Source organism: Monodon monoceros, unplaced genomic scaffold (genome assembly GCF_005190385.1).
Source record: "Monodon monoceros isolate NGI ecotype Baffin Bay Population unplaced genomic scaffold, NGI_Narwhal_1 Super_Scaffold_7, whole genome shotgun sequence".
Taxonomy (NCBI): Eukaryota; Metazoa; Chordata; class Mammalia; order Artiodactyla; family Monodontidae; genus Monodon; species Monodon monoceros.
This window is the reverse complement of record NW_021703784.1, coordinates 20,480,183-20,498,398: the sequence shown is the minus strand read 5'-3', so window position 1 is coordinate 20,498,398 and position 18,216 is coordinate 20,480,183. Positions and strand designations below refer to the sequence as shown.

The 18,216-nt window shown below is 46.3% G+C and overlaps 1 protein-coding gene across 2 annotated transcripts in view; it reads right to left on the bottom strand.

The window, feature by feature from the left end:
* The window catches only part of POU2AF1 (POU class 2 homeobox associating factor 1), a 22,308-nt gene extending 4,498 nt beyond the window's left edge, over positions 1–17,810 (bottom strand). Inside the window, exons 1-2 of one of the 2 annotated variants that reach the window (XM_029208528.1) lie at positions 17,525–17,810; positions 78–208 (exon numbers count right to left, since the gene is read on the bottom strand). In XM_029208528.1, the coding sequence (XP_029064361.1) occupies positions 78–208; positions 17,525–17,540 (147 nt within the window). In that variant the 5' untranslated portion in view covers positions 17,541–17,810. The remainder of the gene's footprint in view (positions 1–77; positions 209–17,524) is intronic. The other variant, XM_029208529.1, reaches the window with a different exon arrangement.
* Between the last annotated feature and the right edge of the window lie 406 nt (positions 17,811–18,216).

Genomic DNA, 18,216 nt, shown 5'->3' with positions numbered 1-18,216 from the left:
ACACACACACACACACACACACACACACACACACACACACACACACACACACACTCTGGCCACAGCGGCCCCCTCACCGCGGTCGGTGCCACCGGCGGCCCGCTGCTGGCGTGGCCACGTTTCCTCCGCAGCAGCTCCTTCACTGGCTCCTTCACCCGCACGCCCTGGTACGGCCGGGGTGGGGCCGGGGCTTGCTCTGGAGCTGTGGCTGTGAAGAAAGCATCACTGGTACTCGGTCTCCCTTCTCAGACAGGCCCCACCCCAATGTGCCCCCTCTCCTCGAGGGTCTGCCTGCTCACCAAAGTTGTGCCTGAACGTGCAGGACCACACGAGACTTCCTAGGGTATTCCTCCCAGTATTATCACTCCTCCTGCCCCAACACTTCTACGGCTCCCCTGCACCCAGAGGATTAAGGCCCGAGCACCACCGGGTGATCTCAACCCATTTTCCCAACTTCTTTGTACACTAACCACTATGGAAAGCCTGACTCCAGCCAGAAGGTCCACCTAGACTCCTCTCCACCCCCCTTGAAGGTCTCCCCTCCTCTTCTCTATTTGCAGTTTCCCGTGGTGAGGATTCCCTCTCACTTTTCTCGACCTCTGGATTCTTCCTGACCCAAGACTACTACTGCAAGCCTCCTAGCTGACCACAGAGCCCACAGAATTTGCTTCATCCTACAACCTCTTCAACACTTCCAGACAGGTTAGTATTCATCACAGGGGGCGGCAGGGGATGGCATAAGAGCAGGGACTCTGAGTCAGATGCCTCAAAACCTGCCCCTGCCACTTTCTAGCTGTGTGATCCTGGGCGAGTTACTAAACCTCTCTGTGCCTCTTAACCTACAGTTTCTTATCAAAGGAATGTCGTAAGGAGTCACTGACATAGCAAATGGGAAGCATAATACATGCTAAGTATAAAATCAGGTACAGAGTAAGCATTCAATAAATTTGTAGTCTGCTATGTAATAATTAGTCATCCTTTTTGGGGTAAATTTCTTATGCCCCTAGCTAGATTATAAACTTCTCAAGGTGAAATATTATACCTTATTTCTCTATATCATCCCAAGTAGCATGTCCATAATAAGCTCAGTAAGTTATTTGTTGATTAATTGGTTGGATGATTATTCAAAACGTGCTGCCGTTCACCTTCCCTTCACCTCTCCTGGAACTTTAGAATGGGCTGCAGTGAATGCTTCCCAGGTTCTCTGTGTCTCCCAGGACAAATACCCAATGGTGATCCATGTGCCCTGGGGCCAGAGAGTATCCAGCCTTGCCTCCGAGAGAGGGTTCCATCTGCCTTTTGCCATCAATTCCAGGAAACCAAAGCACCATGAGCTGGAACACAGGGCTCTCCCTGGCAGGAGAAGAAGTCCAAAGCAGCCATGGCTGGGCAGTGACAATCTACCCTCCCAGACGGCCCACAGCCGGAGGCCTTGGGCCCTTGGAGGGCAGGCCTGGGTCAGCCAAGAAAGGCAAGTAGCCCTGGGCCTTACGACTCACATGGGAGTCCATTATCATCCACTGATAAGGGCCCAGGGACCTGGGCTCTGAATCAAAAGCCCGGAAGCCTGGGTATCTATTAAAGCCGGATCCGCAGTGCTGCCCTAACTAAACTTTGCTCAGTAAATACCCACCTGATAAGACCCCAAGCCTGACCAGCACCAGACCTCCAACCATGCTCCAGGCACACACATGGTCTGGCCTGGAAGCCCAGGCAGAGAAGCAGGGGCAAGAGAGAAGTGCTGTCCAAGAGCCCCAGAAACACGTGAGAGTCAGAGAACCCCAGACTCAGATGCATTTATGGGGGCTTCCTAACCTGGCCAAGTAGCAGAAGCGACCAGGGAGCGACGCAAAATACAGATACCCGGGCCCTGCTCCTGGAGTGTCTGATTCCAGGTGTCTGATGTGGACTTACGAATCTATATTTATAAAAATCCCTCAGGTGATTCTGAAGCTCTGCTGGGATTAGGACCACTGCTAATGCATCCCTGATCTCCCTCTAACATCCCAAGAGGAGATTAAACATCCTCTTTCTAACTTGCCCTGTCATAACAAGGGATCTCTACTGGTATTCATTCATTCTTTCAAATATCGATGGGCACTAGGTATACAGCACTAAGCAAGATAGATGTGGCCACTGCCCACACGCATCTTGCAGTCTAGTGGGACAGGCAAGCAATAAAACAGTTACAACTTGTGAAATTCAGGCTGAAGCAGGAGTGTACAGCAGAGAGAGCCAGACTGGTACCTGCACCCTGGGGCCACCTGTGCACCATCATCTTTGTTTAAACAGCAGTGACAATGGACTTAAGAGCTCAAGATACCTGGGCTGTCAGTTTCTGGTGGAAAGGTCTCAGTTGATTTATTTTACATCCCTAAGCCTCAGTTTCCTCATCTGTAAAATAGGGATAATAGTTCCTGTCTCACACGGTTCTTGTGAGGATTAACTGAAATAACACACGGGAAGCTCCCAAAGCCATGTCCAGCATGCGGTCGATGTTCAACACACGTTATTTTCCTTCCCCTTCCTCCACCCACGTTTACCTTCCTCTGGAGAGTGCAAATGTCAGAAAGCTCTTCCTCTTACTGGACCTGCCTCATGGTGACAAGCACCATTTTTCCTGGCATTACCTTCTAATGAAACTCACAATTCATAATCCATTTACAGCTTTCTCATCTACAGAGTGAGGATCATAGTGGTATATACCCGGTAGGATAATCTGAGAATTACATGTAAATGCTTAGAATAGAGCTTACACTGAGGAAGCACTGAAAAGATGTGAGCTAATATCATCATTAGTATTAGTAGTAGTATCCCTTCCCAGCATCTGAAGACAGACCCCCAGGTCCCCTGTAGAGTCTGAGCGAACATTCCATTCCTTCAGCTATTTCAAAACGACATGTTTTGAATCCCTCTAACCTTCCTTCTGGCTGCTTCACTCCTCCACAAGTTCATTTGCCACTTCCCCTTATGATGGGTGATGCCCAGGGGTGACCAGAGACCCCAGGTATGGCCTGACATGGCAGAGAACAAGGGCCCCTGCCCTCCTGCACTCTGTTCACTCATTCTCAGGGTCACCCACAACTACACCAGCTTTTGTTCACACCCGTATCACTCAACCTACACTTGTCTCCGGTTGGGTTTCCAGCTATTCTTAGGCATAAAGTGCAGCCTGAGGCCTTGTGCATTTGGGAGAAACTCAAGGGACAGGGTTATTTGGGGGTCTGAGCATGGTGATCACACTCTTAACTCAGTTGGGGGACAAGAAAGGCCCCATCACACATGCACACATCTCAGACCAGATCAAAGACAGGTATACGGCTCATGCCCCTCTGATTTGCATGTACACTTCTGGGGAAGGGCCCAGAGGACTTCCAATCCCACTCCCCCCTGGGAAGTGGACACATGGACCACTTGGCTGCAAAGGGGACAGCTGGGCACTTCCAGCTTCTTGGCAAGTGAGAGCTTCCTGCCTCCTGTTGTTTTTGAATCAACGAACAAAGAGGGCTTGGGGAGGTGCTGTGAGCAGAGGTCATCACCCTCTGATGTCTGGACTCCCTTGGAACCCACAGTGTCAACGGGTGTGCCCTGGCACAACCACCATATGGAGAACAGTTTCAAAGTCCCCACCTCTTCCTACTGCAGTCATGAAACTCCTACAGCTCCCAAGGACCTCCTGACTGCCCACCCAGGAGTCCCCAGCCAGCTGCCAAGGAATCCTGTGACTGCTGCCAGGTGAGTAGGCAAGAGTGAAGGCACTTCTGATAGTGTCTTTGCAAAGTGCCCATGAAATATCAAAATCTGAAGCCTCAAGACAATTTCCACAGGACCCCAAGGGCCGAGTGTACTTGCAAGGTGAAAACGCAGTTGGTGCCTTTCACATCAACCTTTGTGAAGCAGCGATAAACATTTCTAATTCCACAGTAAACACTGGACTCCCTACTGCTGCTAGCAGGAGAAATGAGCCCACAAATTCAAATTTGGAAAAGGAAAAGAAGCTTGTCTGCAGTCATGATTGCTTTGCCTTGGGTCTTCTGGATCCCTGAATAAAAAAAACTAAACTAAAATATTTAAAAGGAAAATTTAAGATTATTAAAATAATTTCTTCAAATAATAATACTAAATAAAAGAAGAGCCAAGAAAAATAAAACAGGAGATCAAAATAGTAATACACAAGCAGAGAAAGATGAAAGTCCAATTTCCCAAAGTAGAGTTGACCAGAGATTTTCATAGCACCGGTCGAATCGCAGCTCCATGCAGCACGCTTTCAAAGCCTGAAGCTTTCTCACAATTTATCCTGTGGTTCGAAGGCCCTTTAAGTCCCCTGTGGGCATCCAAGTGTCCAGCACTGAGAAAAATCTTTCCACCTAAACACAAGCCTCTTGACCCTCATTGGGAATCTCCTTTTTCAGTCTGAGAAGTTCAGCCATATTGCCTTTCCACCACGGCAAGTCCGTCACCAATGTTGTTTGGGAAAAAAAACAACACTCATTTACAGAAAAACCTATGAATTTGGCCCCAGTGAGGGCTTCCCTTTTCCAAAATGAGCAACGAAAAAATCTGAAGGTATAAAAAGTCAGCAGAGGCTATTTCAGTTCCCCCTGCCGCATACCCGGACATGCTTCACATCACAAAAATAAGAGTCCTGCAGCTGCTGTTCCACTGGAAAGCACAGACCATGACAGATTCAAGCCCAAGGGTCACCTGAGACAGCAGTCTGGCTGCATGTGGGCCCTGCGCTTGCTTTGCACCAAGCTTCGGGAACATAGGATTCTACAGGTTTAAATAAACATGGCCCTCGGTCCTTTGATAAGGTATAATTAACATCACCAAGGAAATATGCAAAACTGCCAGCACTTGTTTATTTAATGACCCCATGCAAACCATGTTCACACCACAGTGAGAAAGCTAGGCTAAGCAGGTAGGTCCTAGCGGAGCCAACACCCAGGCATCTCCTCAGGGCAGCTTTAAGAGAGCCCTCTTCAGGCAGGCGGTACCTAGAACAGCCTCCAATATATTCTCGAAAGAATACTCTTCTCCCAGCCATTGTCCTGTTACAGATTTCCCATGAGCCACCAGGGCCAGGCAGTGAGTTGGACACCAGTCAGGATTGCTGCTCTAAAGTTTAGAATCTAAGGTGGGATCCATGCTAAGCCTACATTTCCATCATCAGGGAACCAGGAAGAGGAACCCAGCCCACCCATCCTGACAGTCTAGCTCGTTCGAAAGCGCTTCCCATTTACAACTGTCTAGTTGAAACTTGAGGATGCAGCCACACGAGGCCATTTTGAAAGACAAAGCTTTCCTAGCCCAGAAGGACACATAACACATTATGGATCAGTCCAAATAACCACAGTACATATGATTCACTTTTGCTGCTGAACCTTCAGTAGTATTTTAAAAAATAAAAAAGACCCACTAAGGAGAAATACAATAATATTCTTGTTACTTACAGCAAAACCAAAAACAAATAATTGAACAATAGGAATTCAAGCCTAGGGCTAACAAACTTGTCCTAGCTTCTAACTGAAAACAAAGTCACAAAAGTTGCTGACACTTTTCACTTTAATGTAAACAAGCTTGCTTGTGTTCTTGACCTAAGACAGATGAGGGCTCCCAGGAAAGTTTAGCTCCTTTCAGCTGAAGGATTATTCATATCCTTAATTGAAACACTACTGCAAGTGTTCTTGGTGAAGGTCTGAGTCAAAGTCTTAAAATTTGTTCTTTGCATTCATGGACAATGGCTGATTTTTTTCCAAACAGGAAGAAAGAACTTGGGCTTTGGCCAAAGATTGGACTTGACATGCTACAGAAAGGCTTTCCCACCCAATTTATACTAGATTGTAGTTTACCTTTTTTTAATGTAGACCAACAAAGAAATCCCATCTACATGTAAATTTAGGTTTTCTATTCACTAATGTTTGAACAGAGGAGGACCCTGCAGCCAGGAAATATTGAAGTGTCACTCACGTATTCTAGCAATCTGCATAACAGGGAAGAGGAGGAAAAGATAGACGGACAAAAAGGGTGGCTTTAAAGGTATACAGAAGATATGGGAAAGTGGAACCTCAACTGAATTAGGATTTGATGTTGCTTGAAGGCTACTGGTCAGCCAATCAAGAGTAAGTCTTGACAACTTCATGTGTAGAGTAGGATGTCTCCATCAGGAGATCTCAAAGATGGCGGCTGAGCCCATGTTCTCTGGTCTGGTCACAGAAAGGAAGGGAACAGTAGGCATTCCCCTCCCTGTGTCCCCATTCTAAGAGGCATATCCCCATCAGCCCACACAGAGCTCACTGATCGACCATAGGCAGGTCGCTGGGAACGCTAAACGAGGGCCACAGTCACTTAGGACTTCCCCAGACCTGGCCAGACCAAAAGTTTTGGATGTCCCACCCCATGGCCTTGGGTAGACTCAGCCACAAGGCCTCTAGTGGCAGAGCCTTCAGACTTTTCCCTCACAGGCACTGCTGCTAAGGCGTCCCTCCCCCAGAGCCCTCAGCACCCCTCAAACCACACATCCATCCTCCCTCCAACCCTCCCACAGAACAAGAGGAGCACAGAAGGCTCTGGATACTGCTCCCTACTCCCAGAGACAGTGTCAGTGTGAGACCTCTTTTCTGTGGAGACGCAGGTATGTTGAATGCATGGCTGCCAAAGGTCTGTGTGATTCCTGGTCATGATCTTAACTCCCAGGAACTCAGAAATCACCACACTCACCTTTGCAAGATGTTCTGTGGCTCACAGAGAATTTGACACAAATGATTTCACGTGAAGACTCACCACAACTTCTGAAATAGGCAGGGGAGGTCTTCTTCTTACCCTCCTTTTCACTGATGAGGAAAGTGATGCTCAGAGATTTTAAGTGATTTGCCTGAGGACTGTGCTTGTAAACAGCAGGGTCATCAACTAAACCCAGGACCTCTGATTCCAAGTGCAGTACGCTTCTGCCTCACATCCTGCCTCCTCTCTGCCCCGGCAAATCCCATTTATTTCTCTGGGGGACACTGGAGGTGGGCCACTGAATGGTCCCCTGCTCCGTTCTAACCCTCTTCCCTCCACGCTGGGGGTCTGGGCTCGCACCACCCTGATCCAATCTCCCTTGACTGCCAATTCCCGCAAAAGAGGGCGTCTCCCAGCCGAGGAGGGAGAGAGAAGTCCATGAGAAGCTTACCAGCAGTCTGCTCACATGAGGAGTGGCGAGAACTGAGAGACCCACACAATTCCCCGCAAAGTTTTATTTTTGGTATTTTTCGACTGAAATGACAGCGGATAGGTCCACCTGAGAAACCAGCTGCATCTGCCTGCCTTTTACAGAAACTGGGGTCACCAGAGCAGAAAGAGCTCCCGTCTCAGATACCATGTCCCAGGGCGGGGTCAACAGTAGGAGACCCCTGGCAGTGCATTCTGTGAACAGAGCGGAGGAAACCATGCCCCTGCCATCATGGAGCTTACTGTCTAGTCTAGTAGGGAATATAGATTTAATCAAATAATTGCACAAGCAAACCTAGAATTACAAATGGTGACAGAGCTGCATCTGCCTCATAATTGCATTGTTATAATAATAATTATTTGATTGAATAATAATAACCTAATTAGGTTTTTAATAAAAACCTAAATTTACATGTATATGGGATTTCTTTGTTGGCCTACATTAAAAAAAAAAAAAGTAAACTACAATCTAGTGTAAATTGGGTGGGAAAGCTTTTCTGTAGCATGTCAAGTCCAAGCCTCACTTGATTTAGTTGGGCTTGAATGAGCAGCCAGCCAGGGGCCCCAGCCTCCTGGGGCTGTATAAAGAGAAGAGTGCATGAGGCTCGACTGTTCTGTCTCCAGTGCAAGGAGATGGCTCTGGGGTCAGGCTCAGCCCACACCATGAATGGAAGCCTTGCCCAAGATGTAACAAAGGAGCCCCAGATGTTCAGGATCCTTCCTCAGCCTAGGGACCCTGGATAAACCCCAATGACGTTTACCTTATCCTATCTTGGCTGATCAGCCCACTAGGGGAAGACCAGTCCTAGGAATTCAGATTCCAAGATGGAAAGCAGCTGGCTTCAGAAGTTCTAGGCGGTCTCAGATCTAACTTTCTGAGATTCATAATCGCAGGGGCTTTTGAGTCAGGCTACAATTACTCTCAGTGAAGTCAGAGACCATCTCCTTCTAATGGTGCATTTATTTTAATTAGGAAGGGAAGAAGCATCTAATGCAACCCTAAAATCCTTGGCATTGAAAAGTGGTGTGGCATTGTTTGGAACCGAAGCAGATCTAGTTTGGAAAGCCTACTACATAGCTTATCACTATGTGACCCTTGGCAAATAATTTAACTTGTGTGTGCCTCAGTTTCTCCATTTGTTAAATGAGAATAATGATCTCCATCTCATGGGGTTATCATGAGGATTGTATGAAATTAACCAAACACCTAGCATGTAATAGGTTTTCAAGAGATGGCTGTTTCTCCTTGTTCTCAGCCAAAAATCTGTGGTCTATCACTCATCAGAGAAGTAGCCTTGGTACAGTGACCCTAACTTGCCCTCATCCTGCTGCATCCTGATACTGAATGTCTCTATCCTCAATATACCCAGGGCCTTCTTCCTCCAGCAAAGCCTGTCTGCCTTCCTTGTATTCCTGGAAGTCATCCCTCAGGTACTCGGGCCTATGTCCCCAGCAGCAGGATGGCCCTGTTTAGGAGACAGGGAGGCCAATGATGCTGCAGAGACACTGGTCAAAGACCTCGCATGCAAACAGAGCAAGCCTGGAGAGGAGACATCAAAATCCTGGCACTGACCTGTCGTAAAGATACCATGAGCTAAGCAGAAGGACTGTTTTCTTCCAAAGCCACCAGAGGATTAGGTTTGTGGCAGATTTGACTTTTTAAAGGACAACTCTAGGAAGGAGTACCTTGGAGATTTTTGAGTGGCAGACAGAGTAAGATGTAGCCCCTCAAGGAACCTGTATGTATCTCCAAAAGGACAGGGACACAGCCATGACTGAGGCCATAGTCATGGATACATCTTCAAGGGACTAGAAACCTAGAAGCACATATCACATATGGGATGCAAACATGGCAGTGGATGAGGGAGGGCTCTTCAGTGGTCAGAGAGGGAAGTTTTACCAGCTATAGAGCAAGACAGGCTTCTGGCTGACATATTGGGTATTGCCTCAGCTTTACCTAGAGCAACAGGGATCAAAATGGGGGAAGAAGGGACCTACACTGAGAGCACGAGACCACATCAGGGAGTGAACCAACCCAGGGCTCCCACCCAAATTCTATGGAAAGGCAGCACCAGAATGAGGAGATGGAGCAGAGGAGGCAGATACATCTACCCTCTTTAGACTGAGATACAAAGCCTAAATCTAATTGCCAGTATGATCTAGAACAGGAAAAACCTGTGGTTAGGAACTGAGGACATTCAGTTGTTTGTTCCTGGATTTAAGCAATATCTAGTTTAGGATTTCCAAGACCAAAGACTCTTATAAAATAAATAAAATTTTCCTGAGACCCTCAGGTAGGGAACACTTCCTTGGAGGAAGGACTCTTCAGACCCAGCATCAGCTATATATTTGGGGTCAGACCCAACTGCCCAAGACTCAAGGCTCATGGTGGCCTGGGTACAGCCTACATAAGTGAAGGCAGCCCTAATAATTGATTCATGATGTGAGATGTAACTGCCAGTCAAAAGGAGCTTTTTTGTTAAGTCTCGGGTTTACTAACTAATGGTCTTATGATGTGGGGGAAATCCCTTGTGAAGGACACTGAAGAAGTTAGAACAGCAAGCCTGGGAAAGACGTCACTAGGTCAATCTTTGAGGAATGTACCTCCTTCCGTATTCACAAGATACCTATGTAGACTGAAAACACGACTTTCACAGTCTCAAAGCTTCATGGAAACGAATACAACATGCTTCACAGTGACTCACTTTTCTCTAGGAGTGAGGTCCTTACCCTGGAAGTATTTAAACCAAGGATCTGTGACCAGGTATCAGAGTTCTTGCTAAGGAGCAGAGGACTGGTCCAGGTCAGGATTGTCAGGCTGTAATCAAAAACTCTGGAATAGAGTAAAGGTGCCTATAAAGGGAATTTTTTGCCAAGAAAGGGAAGGAAGCGGGGGAGTCTGGGGGTGAATGAGCAATCAGAGCTCCAAGAGCCTCCCAAAAGTGCTCTGTTTTTACTTTTGTATCAGAGGTCTGCAGTAGATTTGGTTTGAATAAAGGGGGTTGTGACAAAAATGTTTTAGACACCAGCCGAGATAGATAGAGTTGGATTTTCTTCCCAATGATAATATTTTACATCCTAAGATGCTCTTCCTTCCCCAGAATCTAAGCAAGAAGGCCGTTTACCATTTATTCTTGAGGATCCACATCTGAAGCCATATATATGCTCCATGACACCTTCCCTGATTCCATTTTCCTCTCCCTCCTGCTGAAGGGATTTACTTCATTCGTTGATTTCCCTAGCTGGAAATAATTCCATTATTGGATGGATGCATGCTTGCATGGGATGATAAATGGATGGTTGATTTTCCTTCTATACCTTTCTTTCCTAAGTTGGTGCTGCTTTCATCCAGCATTAAAACTTGTTTCTATCTTCAACTCTCTTGCCTCCCTTTTTCCTTTCTTTTCTGTCTTCCCAGCATTGCTCAGTCCTAGAAGGTTATAGCAATCTTTGTACTCCTATTCCAATTAAATTTATGATTCTTTCTAGAGAATTAAAAAGTAATTCATCTTTCTTAAGTGTGGTCAAATCCTTTTTGGTCCCAACACCTGGTCCGAGTATGACTCTGGTTTGTAATTCTTTGGCTACCTGCTCTTCCCAGAAAGTGATACTAATGAAACCATTACTGAGAAAAGGAGGCAGCACATTGTTGTTTCAGTTTTCAGTATCACTTGTTCTATTTCTTGCATACTTCAAGCTAGATTACAACACCTCAAGTCCTATCTTGTGAATTTAAAAAACAAACACAAGTTTGCCAGTCAATACAAGCCATCCACCATCCCACCTTATGAGGCTGGTAGGAAATTGTGATCCAAGTTCCAAGTTTGGTCACAGTATGGCCAGCTTAACCATCCATGTAAGCCCTGATCACTAACCCCACCATGAGTTACAAGACTGGAAATATGCAACCTGCTATTTCACAAGAAAGGCAGAACTCAGAGGCCACACAAACTGTAATCTAGGCTTAGCTGCATAAACTTTGTCCTCAGAGGTAGAGTGAGTGAGAATAGGAACATAATAATAGTAACTAATAGCTATTGAGTGTTGACTTAATGCCAAGCACAGTAGTAAACACTTACCACAACCCTATGAAGAACTGCATTCCCCTTGTACATACAAGGAAATGGCAGCAAAGTGAGGCAAAACCGGCTTCATAAAACCACTGAGGCATAAATCTAGGATTCAAACTCAGATCTGCCTGCCCCAGAGGCTGAGCTTTAAACCGCTGAAGGGAGAGAAAGAACAGAGCTGTCACTCTCTAATTCAAAATAATCCCCTCTACCTTGCTTTCCACACCTCACTTACACACACACACACACACACACACACGTGAAGGGAGAGCCTGAGTCTTCCAAACTCTAGACAGCTCAGAATGAAGGAAGTGCCAAGAAGGCAAAAGCCTTGGCTTCCAGCACAGGCTGCCACACAGGGCTCCCAAGAAAACAGACAGGCTATGTTATTTTGGGGCAATTCTAGGTCCTTCCCTCCCCTTTGAACCCTCCATTTCAGCTAAAGTATCTGCAAAGAGCCCAGTGAAGGAGGTATAGCAGGAAAGCAAAAACTTCGTTTCCTTCAATAAGCAAGCTGAAACACATGCACCAAAAATGTTTCCAAAGTATGAACAGACATCTGCCAGCTGGTGCACTTCATTTTGTCACTGGTCCTTTATCTAACATGGAAGGCCTGTGCTTCTACCAAGAGCATCCTCCTAAGCCCTGTGAGTGAGACGGGCACCATGGTAGAGAGACAGGACAGCTTAGCAAGACAGCACTCAGGGTGAGTTACTAACCTCATCTTTAAGCTTCAGTTTTCTCATCTATGAAATAGAGCTTAAAACAGAATCTACCTCATGGAATTTTTATGAGGATTAAATGACATAATACATTCAAAGTGTGGCAAAGACTGGCGGTTGCCACACCCAGCATCTGCCCTCTCCTTCCTTACTGTCAACCCCGACATTTTGGAAGGTTGGCAATGTGCCCAGCTAAACAATTACACTATTCTCCCTTGCAGATGGGAGTGGCCATTCGATGTCAGCAGAAGTTGTTGGTGTTGGTGGGGAGATGCCATGATAGAGAAGCATGATTTTTTTGCCTTTCCCTTTTCTTCTTCTTCATTGTCTGAAACACAGATGTGATGGTTGGAGCTACAGTGCAACTATGAAGCAAACTTGAGGGCAAAGGCCACATGCCAAGGACCTCAGACCAGAAAGACAGAAGTAGCCTGAGATACTGTTGGCACTTAGAGCCTCCATACAGCCCCTGCAGACTACTATGGACTTTTTTGTGTGAGAGAAACTATACCACTGTCTTATTTATTTAAATCCATGTATTTTCTGGTCTCTTCAATAACCACCAAATGCAATCCACAGTGATCCAGCAGAACATCTGGTATACTGCATGGCACCAGGGAAGCACTCAACTGAAATTTATCCCTATGAAAAGGATTGAACATGTTCTGCTCATAGTGGTGCAATGTGCAAAAGCATATTCTAAGCCATCAATTTCAGCCTCCAGGTCAACAGTTCTCAGCTCTACTGCCCATTAGAATCACCTGGGATGCATTTGAAAATATGTATTTTTTTTTATAAGCACTCATGAAGACTCAGCAACTCGAGGTGGAAAAGGATTTCAGTCAAGTCCAGTCTCCTTGTCCTCAGCCAGGAAAACAGAAGTCCCATTTTACAGCTGGAGCACTTGAGACCCACAGTGGTTAGGTGGCTTGCCTAAGGCCCCACACCTAATTACCCAGAGTCTGGAAAGTAGAATCCATGTTTCCTGCCTGCAAGAGTAACGCTTTGTCTTAGCATCACACAAGCAGGACAAGAGGGTTTCAGAGGAAGCCTCTCCATCCCAGGCAGCCCCACTCTATCAAGCAGTTTCTCTACAAAAATGAGAAAGCCACAATGTTACTAAGTATTTCATAAAGGTGAAAAATATGTTAATGATCATAATCAATTAGCCAACCTTGGTTTCTTTGGCTCAAAGTGAGAAATTGGTGGACATCTTCATTTAGTGGGAAACAAGCCACTTTAGAAAGAAGTTAGAAGGACAAAAACCTAATATCTTTACTTTGTAACAAGAAAGTTTAAAAGCAAAAATTTACAGCACTTCTAAGTGAATTAAATGTCCAGATATTTAGCTAATAGGTGTGGACAACCCTGGTCCTTTTTTGTTCCTCACAACAGAACAGATTTGCAGCTTTGAATCAGGAGAGAGCTTTCAAAACCTCTGACTCATAAACTTTTGGGCTGTAGAGGGGGACATGGTTGGTTTTTCATTTAGTTAATATAAGGAGAAGAAGTAAAGTGTCCACCTTGAAACTCATCAGCTCTTTTACCGATTAATCTGTGCGCTTAGTAGATGTGTGTCACTTATTTCACCTCCCCCTGTGCACGTAAATTCGTGAATATCTTTTGCATCCTAATTGTCCTAATCAACAAGAACCACTGCATCAACAGATAAACTTGGTAGGAAGTAAAGGTGTTTATTAGGCTTATTAAATAAGCAAAGGTTATATAATACAGACTAGAAATATTAGAAGCAGTCCACAGACCGAAATTACTTCTTGTTGTAAGTTCATCGGAATTTATGCAGGAGATAGAGTTCCAAGAATTATATGTATATTACAAGTTTTTCTTATCTTTAACTGAACTTTTAACTGTCCTCAAAAAGTTGGCTATTTAGTGGAAGCTTGGAGAAAGTATAGAGTTCTATGTCAATGAGAATTTTGAGACCTTAATTTATCTATTTGGTGAATCTCTGCTCGGTTCAAGTTGTCTGAGAGTAAACATTCATGCCATAATAATTTGATAATAAGTATTTCCTGTTCTTAAGATGCCTCCTTGAGCACTACAGCAAAGAAACACCAAGACCAAGTCTGTGGGGCATCAAGACAAACAGTCAATTCAAAGAAAATCAGTCAGGCAGGCCTTCTGTTCTCATGTAGATCTTTCTCTAACATAAATAACAATAAAAAGCAGTTGTTCAATTCATTCATTTTCTAACAAGTGGTGTTGAGTTTATTATACACAGTTCCACTGCTTTTAAGGAAGAAGTCAACCAAGTCAAATTTCGGCATCATGCAAATCACGTAATCAGTTGACTGCAAGCTTTGTCTCCCATTGGTGCTGGCATTGTGCAAGTCCATGATACCCAGTAACTTAGGGAAATAAACATCCTAAGTACTACCCAAATCATCTTAAACCAGAGGTTGGCAAACCTTGTCTGTAAAGGGCCAGATAGTAATATTGTTTGCAGGCCATATGGTCTCTGTGTCACCTACTCAACTCTTCCATTGTAGCAGAAGCAGCCCTAGACAATATGTAAATGAATAGACATGGCCATGTCCCAATCAATTTTTATTTATGAAAACAGGCGGTGGGACTGATTTGGCACTCAGGCCATAGTTGGCAGACCTCTAATTTAGACCCTTGGAAAACTGTATGTAAGGTCCTATCGTTCAAAAATATTTTGATGTGCCTTTTTAACTATGCTAATCAAAGTGTGGGAAATGATTAGAAAGGATTTGGCATAGCCCTAATCACTCGAGATGGGCCCACAAAAGGTGTCCCAGGAGGGAAGGTGCTCTCTTACCACTGTCATTAATTCTCAGGAGACATGATGACACTTTCCCCATTCTCTACTTTAGTTCTGACAAAAACCTTGTAAGGCAGGCATTAGAACCCCCATTTTCCAGATTTGTAAGAATGCGAAAAGGTTAAATAATTAAGCTGCAGAGCCAACTTTCAAACCCAGGCCTGTCTCACTCCATCGTGCCTGCTATTTCTACGGCACCGTTACTAGTTGGCCTTAACAAGGGCTTCTTGCTGGGGTGGATGTCAGTTCTTCACATCTACGCGGCACCTGCTGGACCAAGTGCAGAACCGCAGGGGGGCGGGGAGGGGTGGTGGCAGTGGGTAGATCTGCAGGGAGCATGACTTCTTTGTCCAACTGGCCGGTCAAGCAAATCTCCAATTCATGGTTGTGACTTGAAGATTTCTACCTCTGTGTGCTCCCAGTTCTGAGATGATCTGAACCAAAGCCCATGTTCACATTTAGTCCACAAACAGGGGTCACGGGCCAGGTAGGGAGGAGGCAACATCTACAAAGTGAATGTTTTCTTAACCCTTTCCAGAACCCCATAGTACAGTCATTTCAGCTCAGGCCTCAAGGGTGTTTTCTGAAAAAAGAAAGTGCCTTTTCAGCGCTCTTGGTGCCTGATTTCAAATTCTGACCTTCCATCAGGTGATTCTAAGTGGGCTGACAATGCTGCCCTGTTTTTACTGGTTTTCCCACAGGGTTTAGTCACCCACGTGCCCTCAGTGCCTTAGACAAGGGCCTCACTTAGGGTAAGGGGATGGGCCCAGTACCCAGGGCCTTTCCTAATTTCCTTTAAGATGCCAAAGAGCAATTAAAAAGAATTTTGATTATGTGCATCTGAACAGGTAGAATCGTTCACCCCAGTTTTTCCACTGATGAATTTACAACGTGGTCTCCCTGAGGATGGAGTTTTGCTGCACCTGACTGACCTCCAGGGAGTGAGCAGGAAACGTGCCTCTAGCATCCCCTTTAAAAAAAAATTGTTAATCTCTTAGGTGGAGCTAAAGAAGAAAAAATGCAGTGTGTTAACAAAGAGGGGGAAATATGGCAGCTCATGAGTGCAAGGAAGCAACCCGTATCTCAGGCACTGAAGCAGAACCAGAGCAATCAACATCATCTCGGTGGCATCTCATCTTACTAAGGGTATCTCTGTGGAATGGGTATCATTTTTACCCCATTTTACATATAAGAAACCTGAGGATTAAAAAAAGAGGAAAGTGACTTTCTCTGAGTAGGTAGGAATAAAGGCAGAAGTCCCTCCAGGGGCTCACATAAAATCCACAGATCGGGCTCTAAGTGTCGGGGTCCGGGCCTATGGACACTCAGCAGTTCCCAGTAGGGACATTAATGTCCACCTACCACCATTAATGCACTCCCACAGGGCCGGCTGCCTTTGCCCCCGCAGGGGAGGGTCTTGCTCTATCCTGCTCCTGGGAGCGGTGGCCACCACCCATACTAGAATATCCCTAGTTACCTTGGAAGGATTCCATAACTCTCAAACGCAAATTAGAATTCACTTCTTTCATTGAAGAAAAAAACTGCATCTTGCCAACATCGAACAATGATGAGACTTCACAATCTGAGAAATTTTGAAATCGTTCCTTCACATTACACATTAACAAGCTCAGTTGCAAAGAATTTACACAAGAAATAAAGGAAACAATGAACTGCTGATAAGTGACTGTAAGTTATGACTTAATCAATGATGGTATATTTTCAGAACTGTAAGGTCTCCATTAGAATATCTTTTGTAAAATAAATAAACACTCCCTAATGTATCTTTCTCTGTAAATCTAGTTTCTCTTATATTAAGTTTGCTTGAGGTAGGGTGTACCTGAATTCATTAAAGGGCATTTTAAAGACCTAAGCACCTTTAAAAAGACAGAGAAAATTTTTGGTACTACTTCTTTCTTGAGGAAGTACAGAACTGAGCCCCAGGAAGGTTCAACTCTCTTGAGGCCATTGAGTTGACTTTGTTTTTCTGAGAAAGGAATGTTGTTGATAATCTCTGTGTGATTTCAATTATTAATAACACGAGTCTCTGTTCAGTCCCACATATGGAAAATAAAGTTCACAGATGTTCCATCCAGCTCCAGGGATAAACATTAAGGTTAGAGGTAAACCCGCGCCCCATTGCGCGGGGACACACGAGCCTTGCCACAAGAGGGGAAGAAGAATGACAGGAGAAAGACAGCAAAGCAGGTGAGGACAGGCTTGACAAGCCAAGTTTCCACATCGTCCCGATGCAGTCACAGAGACACATCGTGCCTTTGTCAGAAAGCTCAGTAACTCGGAGAGAAACAGGCCCACGGAACTGAACCACAGGGTAGAGTAGCTGTTTATAAAAGTAAAGACACTCTGGTAAAGAGCTCCGCGCTCCCCTAAACTGTGTTTTGTGACTCATCAGCTGCCCGTTCTTCACCACAGTGATTCACGCGGGCAGCGGAGACAGGATGAGCTGTCCCACCTTGAACACTAGTTCGTTCCCCTCCAGCCTGGAAAATCAGCATCACCTCTGACAGGTTGGTTTCTCCACCCCGCTCCATCTTGCCTACCTCGCCCCTCCTGCTCCCCTGGCTGGTGACCGGGACCCCGCTGCCGGTCCCCCCCCCCCCGCCCGCGCCCCGCACCTCCCCGGCTCCCGGATGCCTGGCGAAGCCCAGGCCCTCCCTCGCTGACTCGGCTCCGACAGCCACAGCCAAACCACTTACGTTTTTGCCAGAGCATGGCCTGCGACAGGATGTTGCCTTTTCTCTTTGAAGCAGACAGTTTGGCTTCTTTAATGTGAGACCCGGGTGTGCTTGCCTCCAGTGGAGCCACCGCCTGCTCAAGGCTGTTTCCTCGGCTTTTAAAGGCCTGCGTTCCCGCGGCGGGGGCACAGCGTCATCACATCCTCCCACCCCGGGCGCCGCCGCCGCCCCTCTTCTCCAGCGGGGCGCGCGTCACCCCCCTGCGCGCGCTCACGGGCCCACCGGCGGCCCACCCCTCCATGCGCCATGCTCGCGGCCAGCCGGCTGGATCTGCGCAACCAGCCGGCCCAGGAGGCCGTGGGCCGCGGGACGCAACCCCACGGGGTGCCAGGGTGCGCGGGGCGTGGGCAAGTGTGCGTGAGTGTGAACTCCGTGAGCGTGTGTGTCCAGTCGTGCCCCCTCCGCGCTGCGATGGGCCCTAAGACCCCCTGGAAAACTCTGGGTTTTCTGTGGCACCCATTCAGGCCTCTCCACCACCGGGGTGTCAGCAGCGCTCAGTCCGCCCTGGGCCCTGCTCGACGGGAAATGCGATTCCCAGGGGACACTGGTTCTCAACACAGGAGGAAACACCTGTAGACTCTTCAAGCCTCACTAAACAACCTCCTTGTTCTTTTAATATTGCTTTTCTGTGCATTCCATTTTGAACCAGGTTA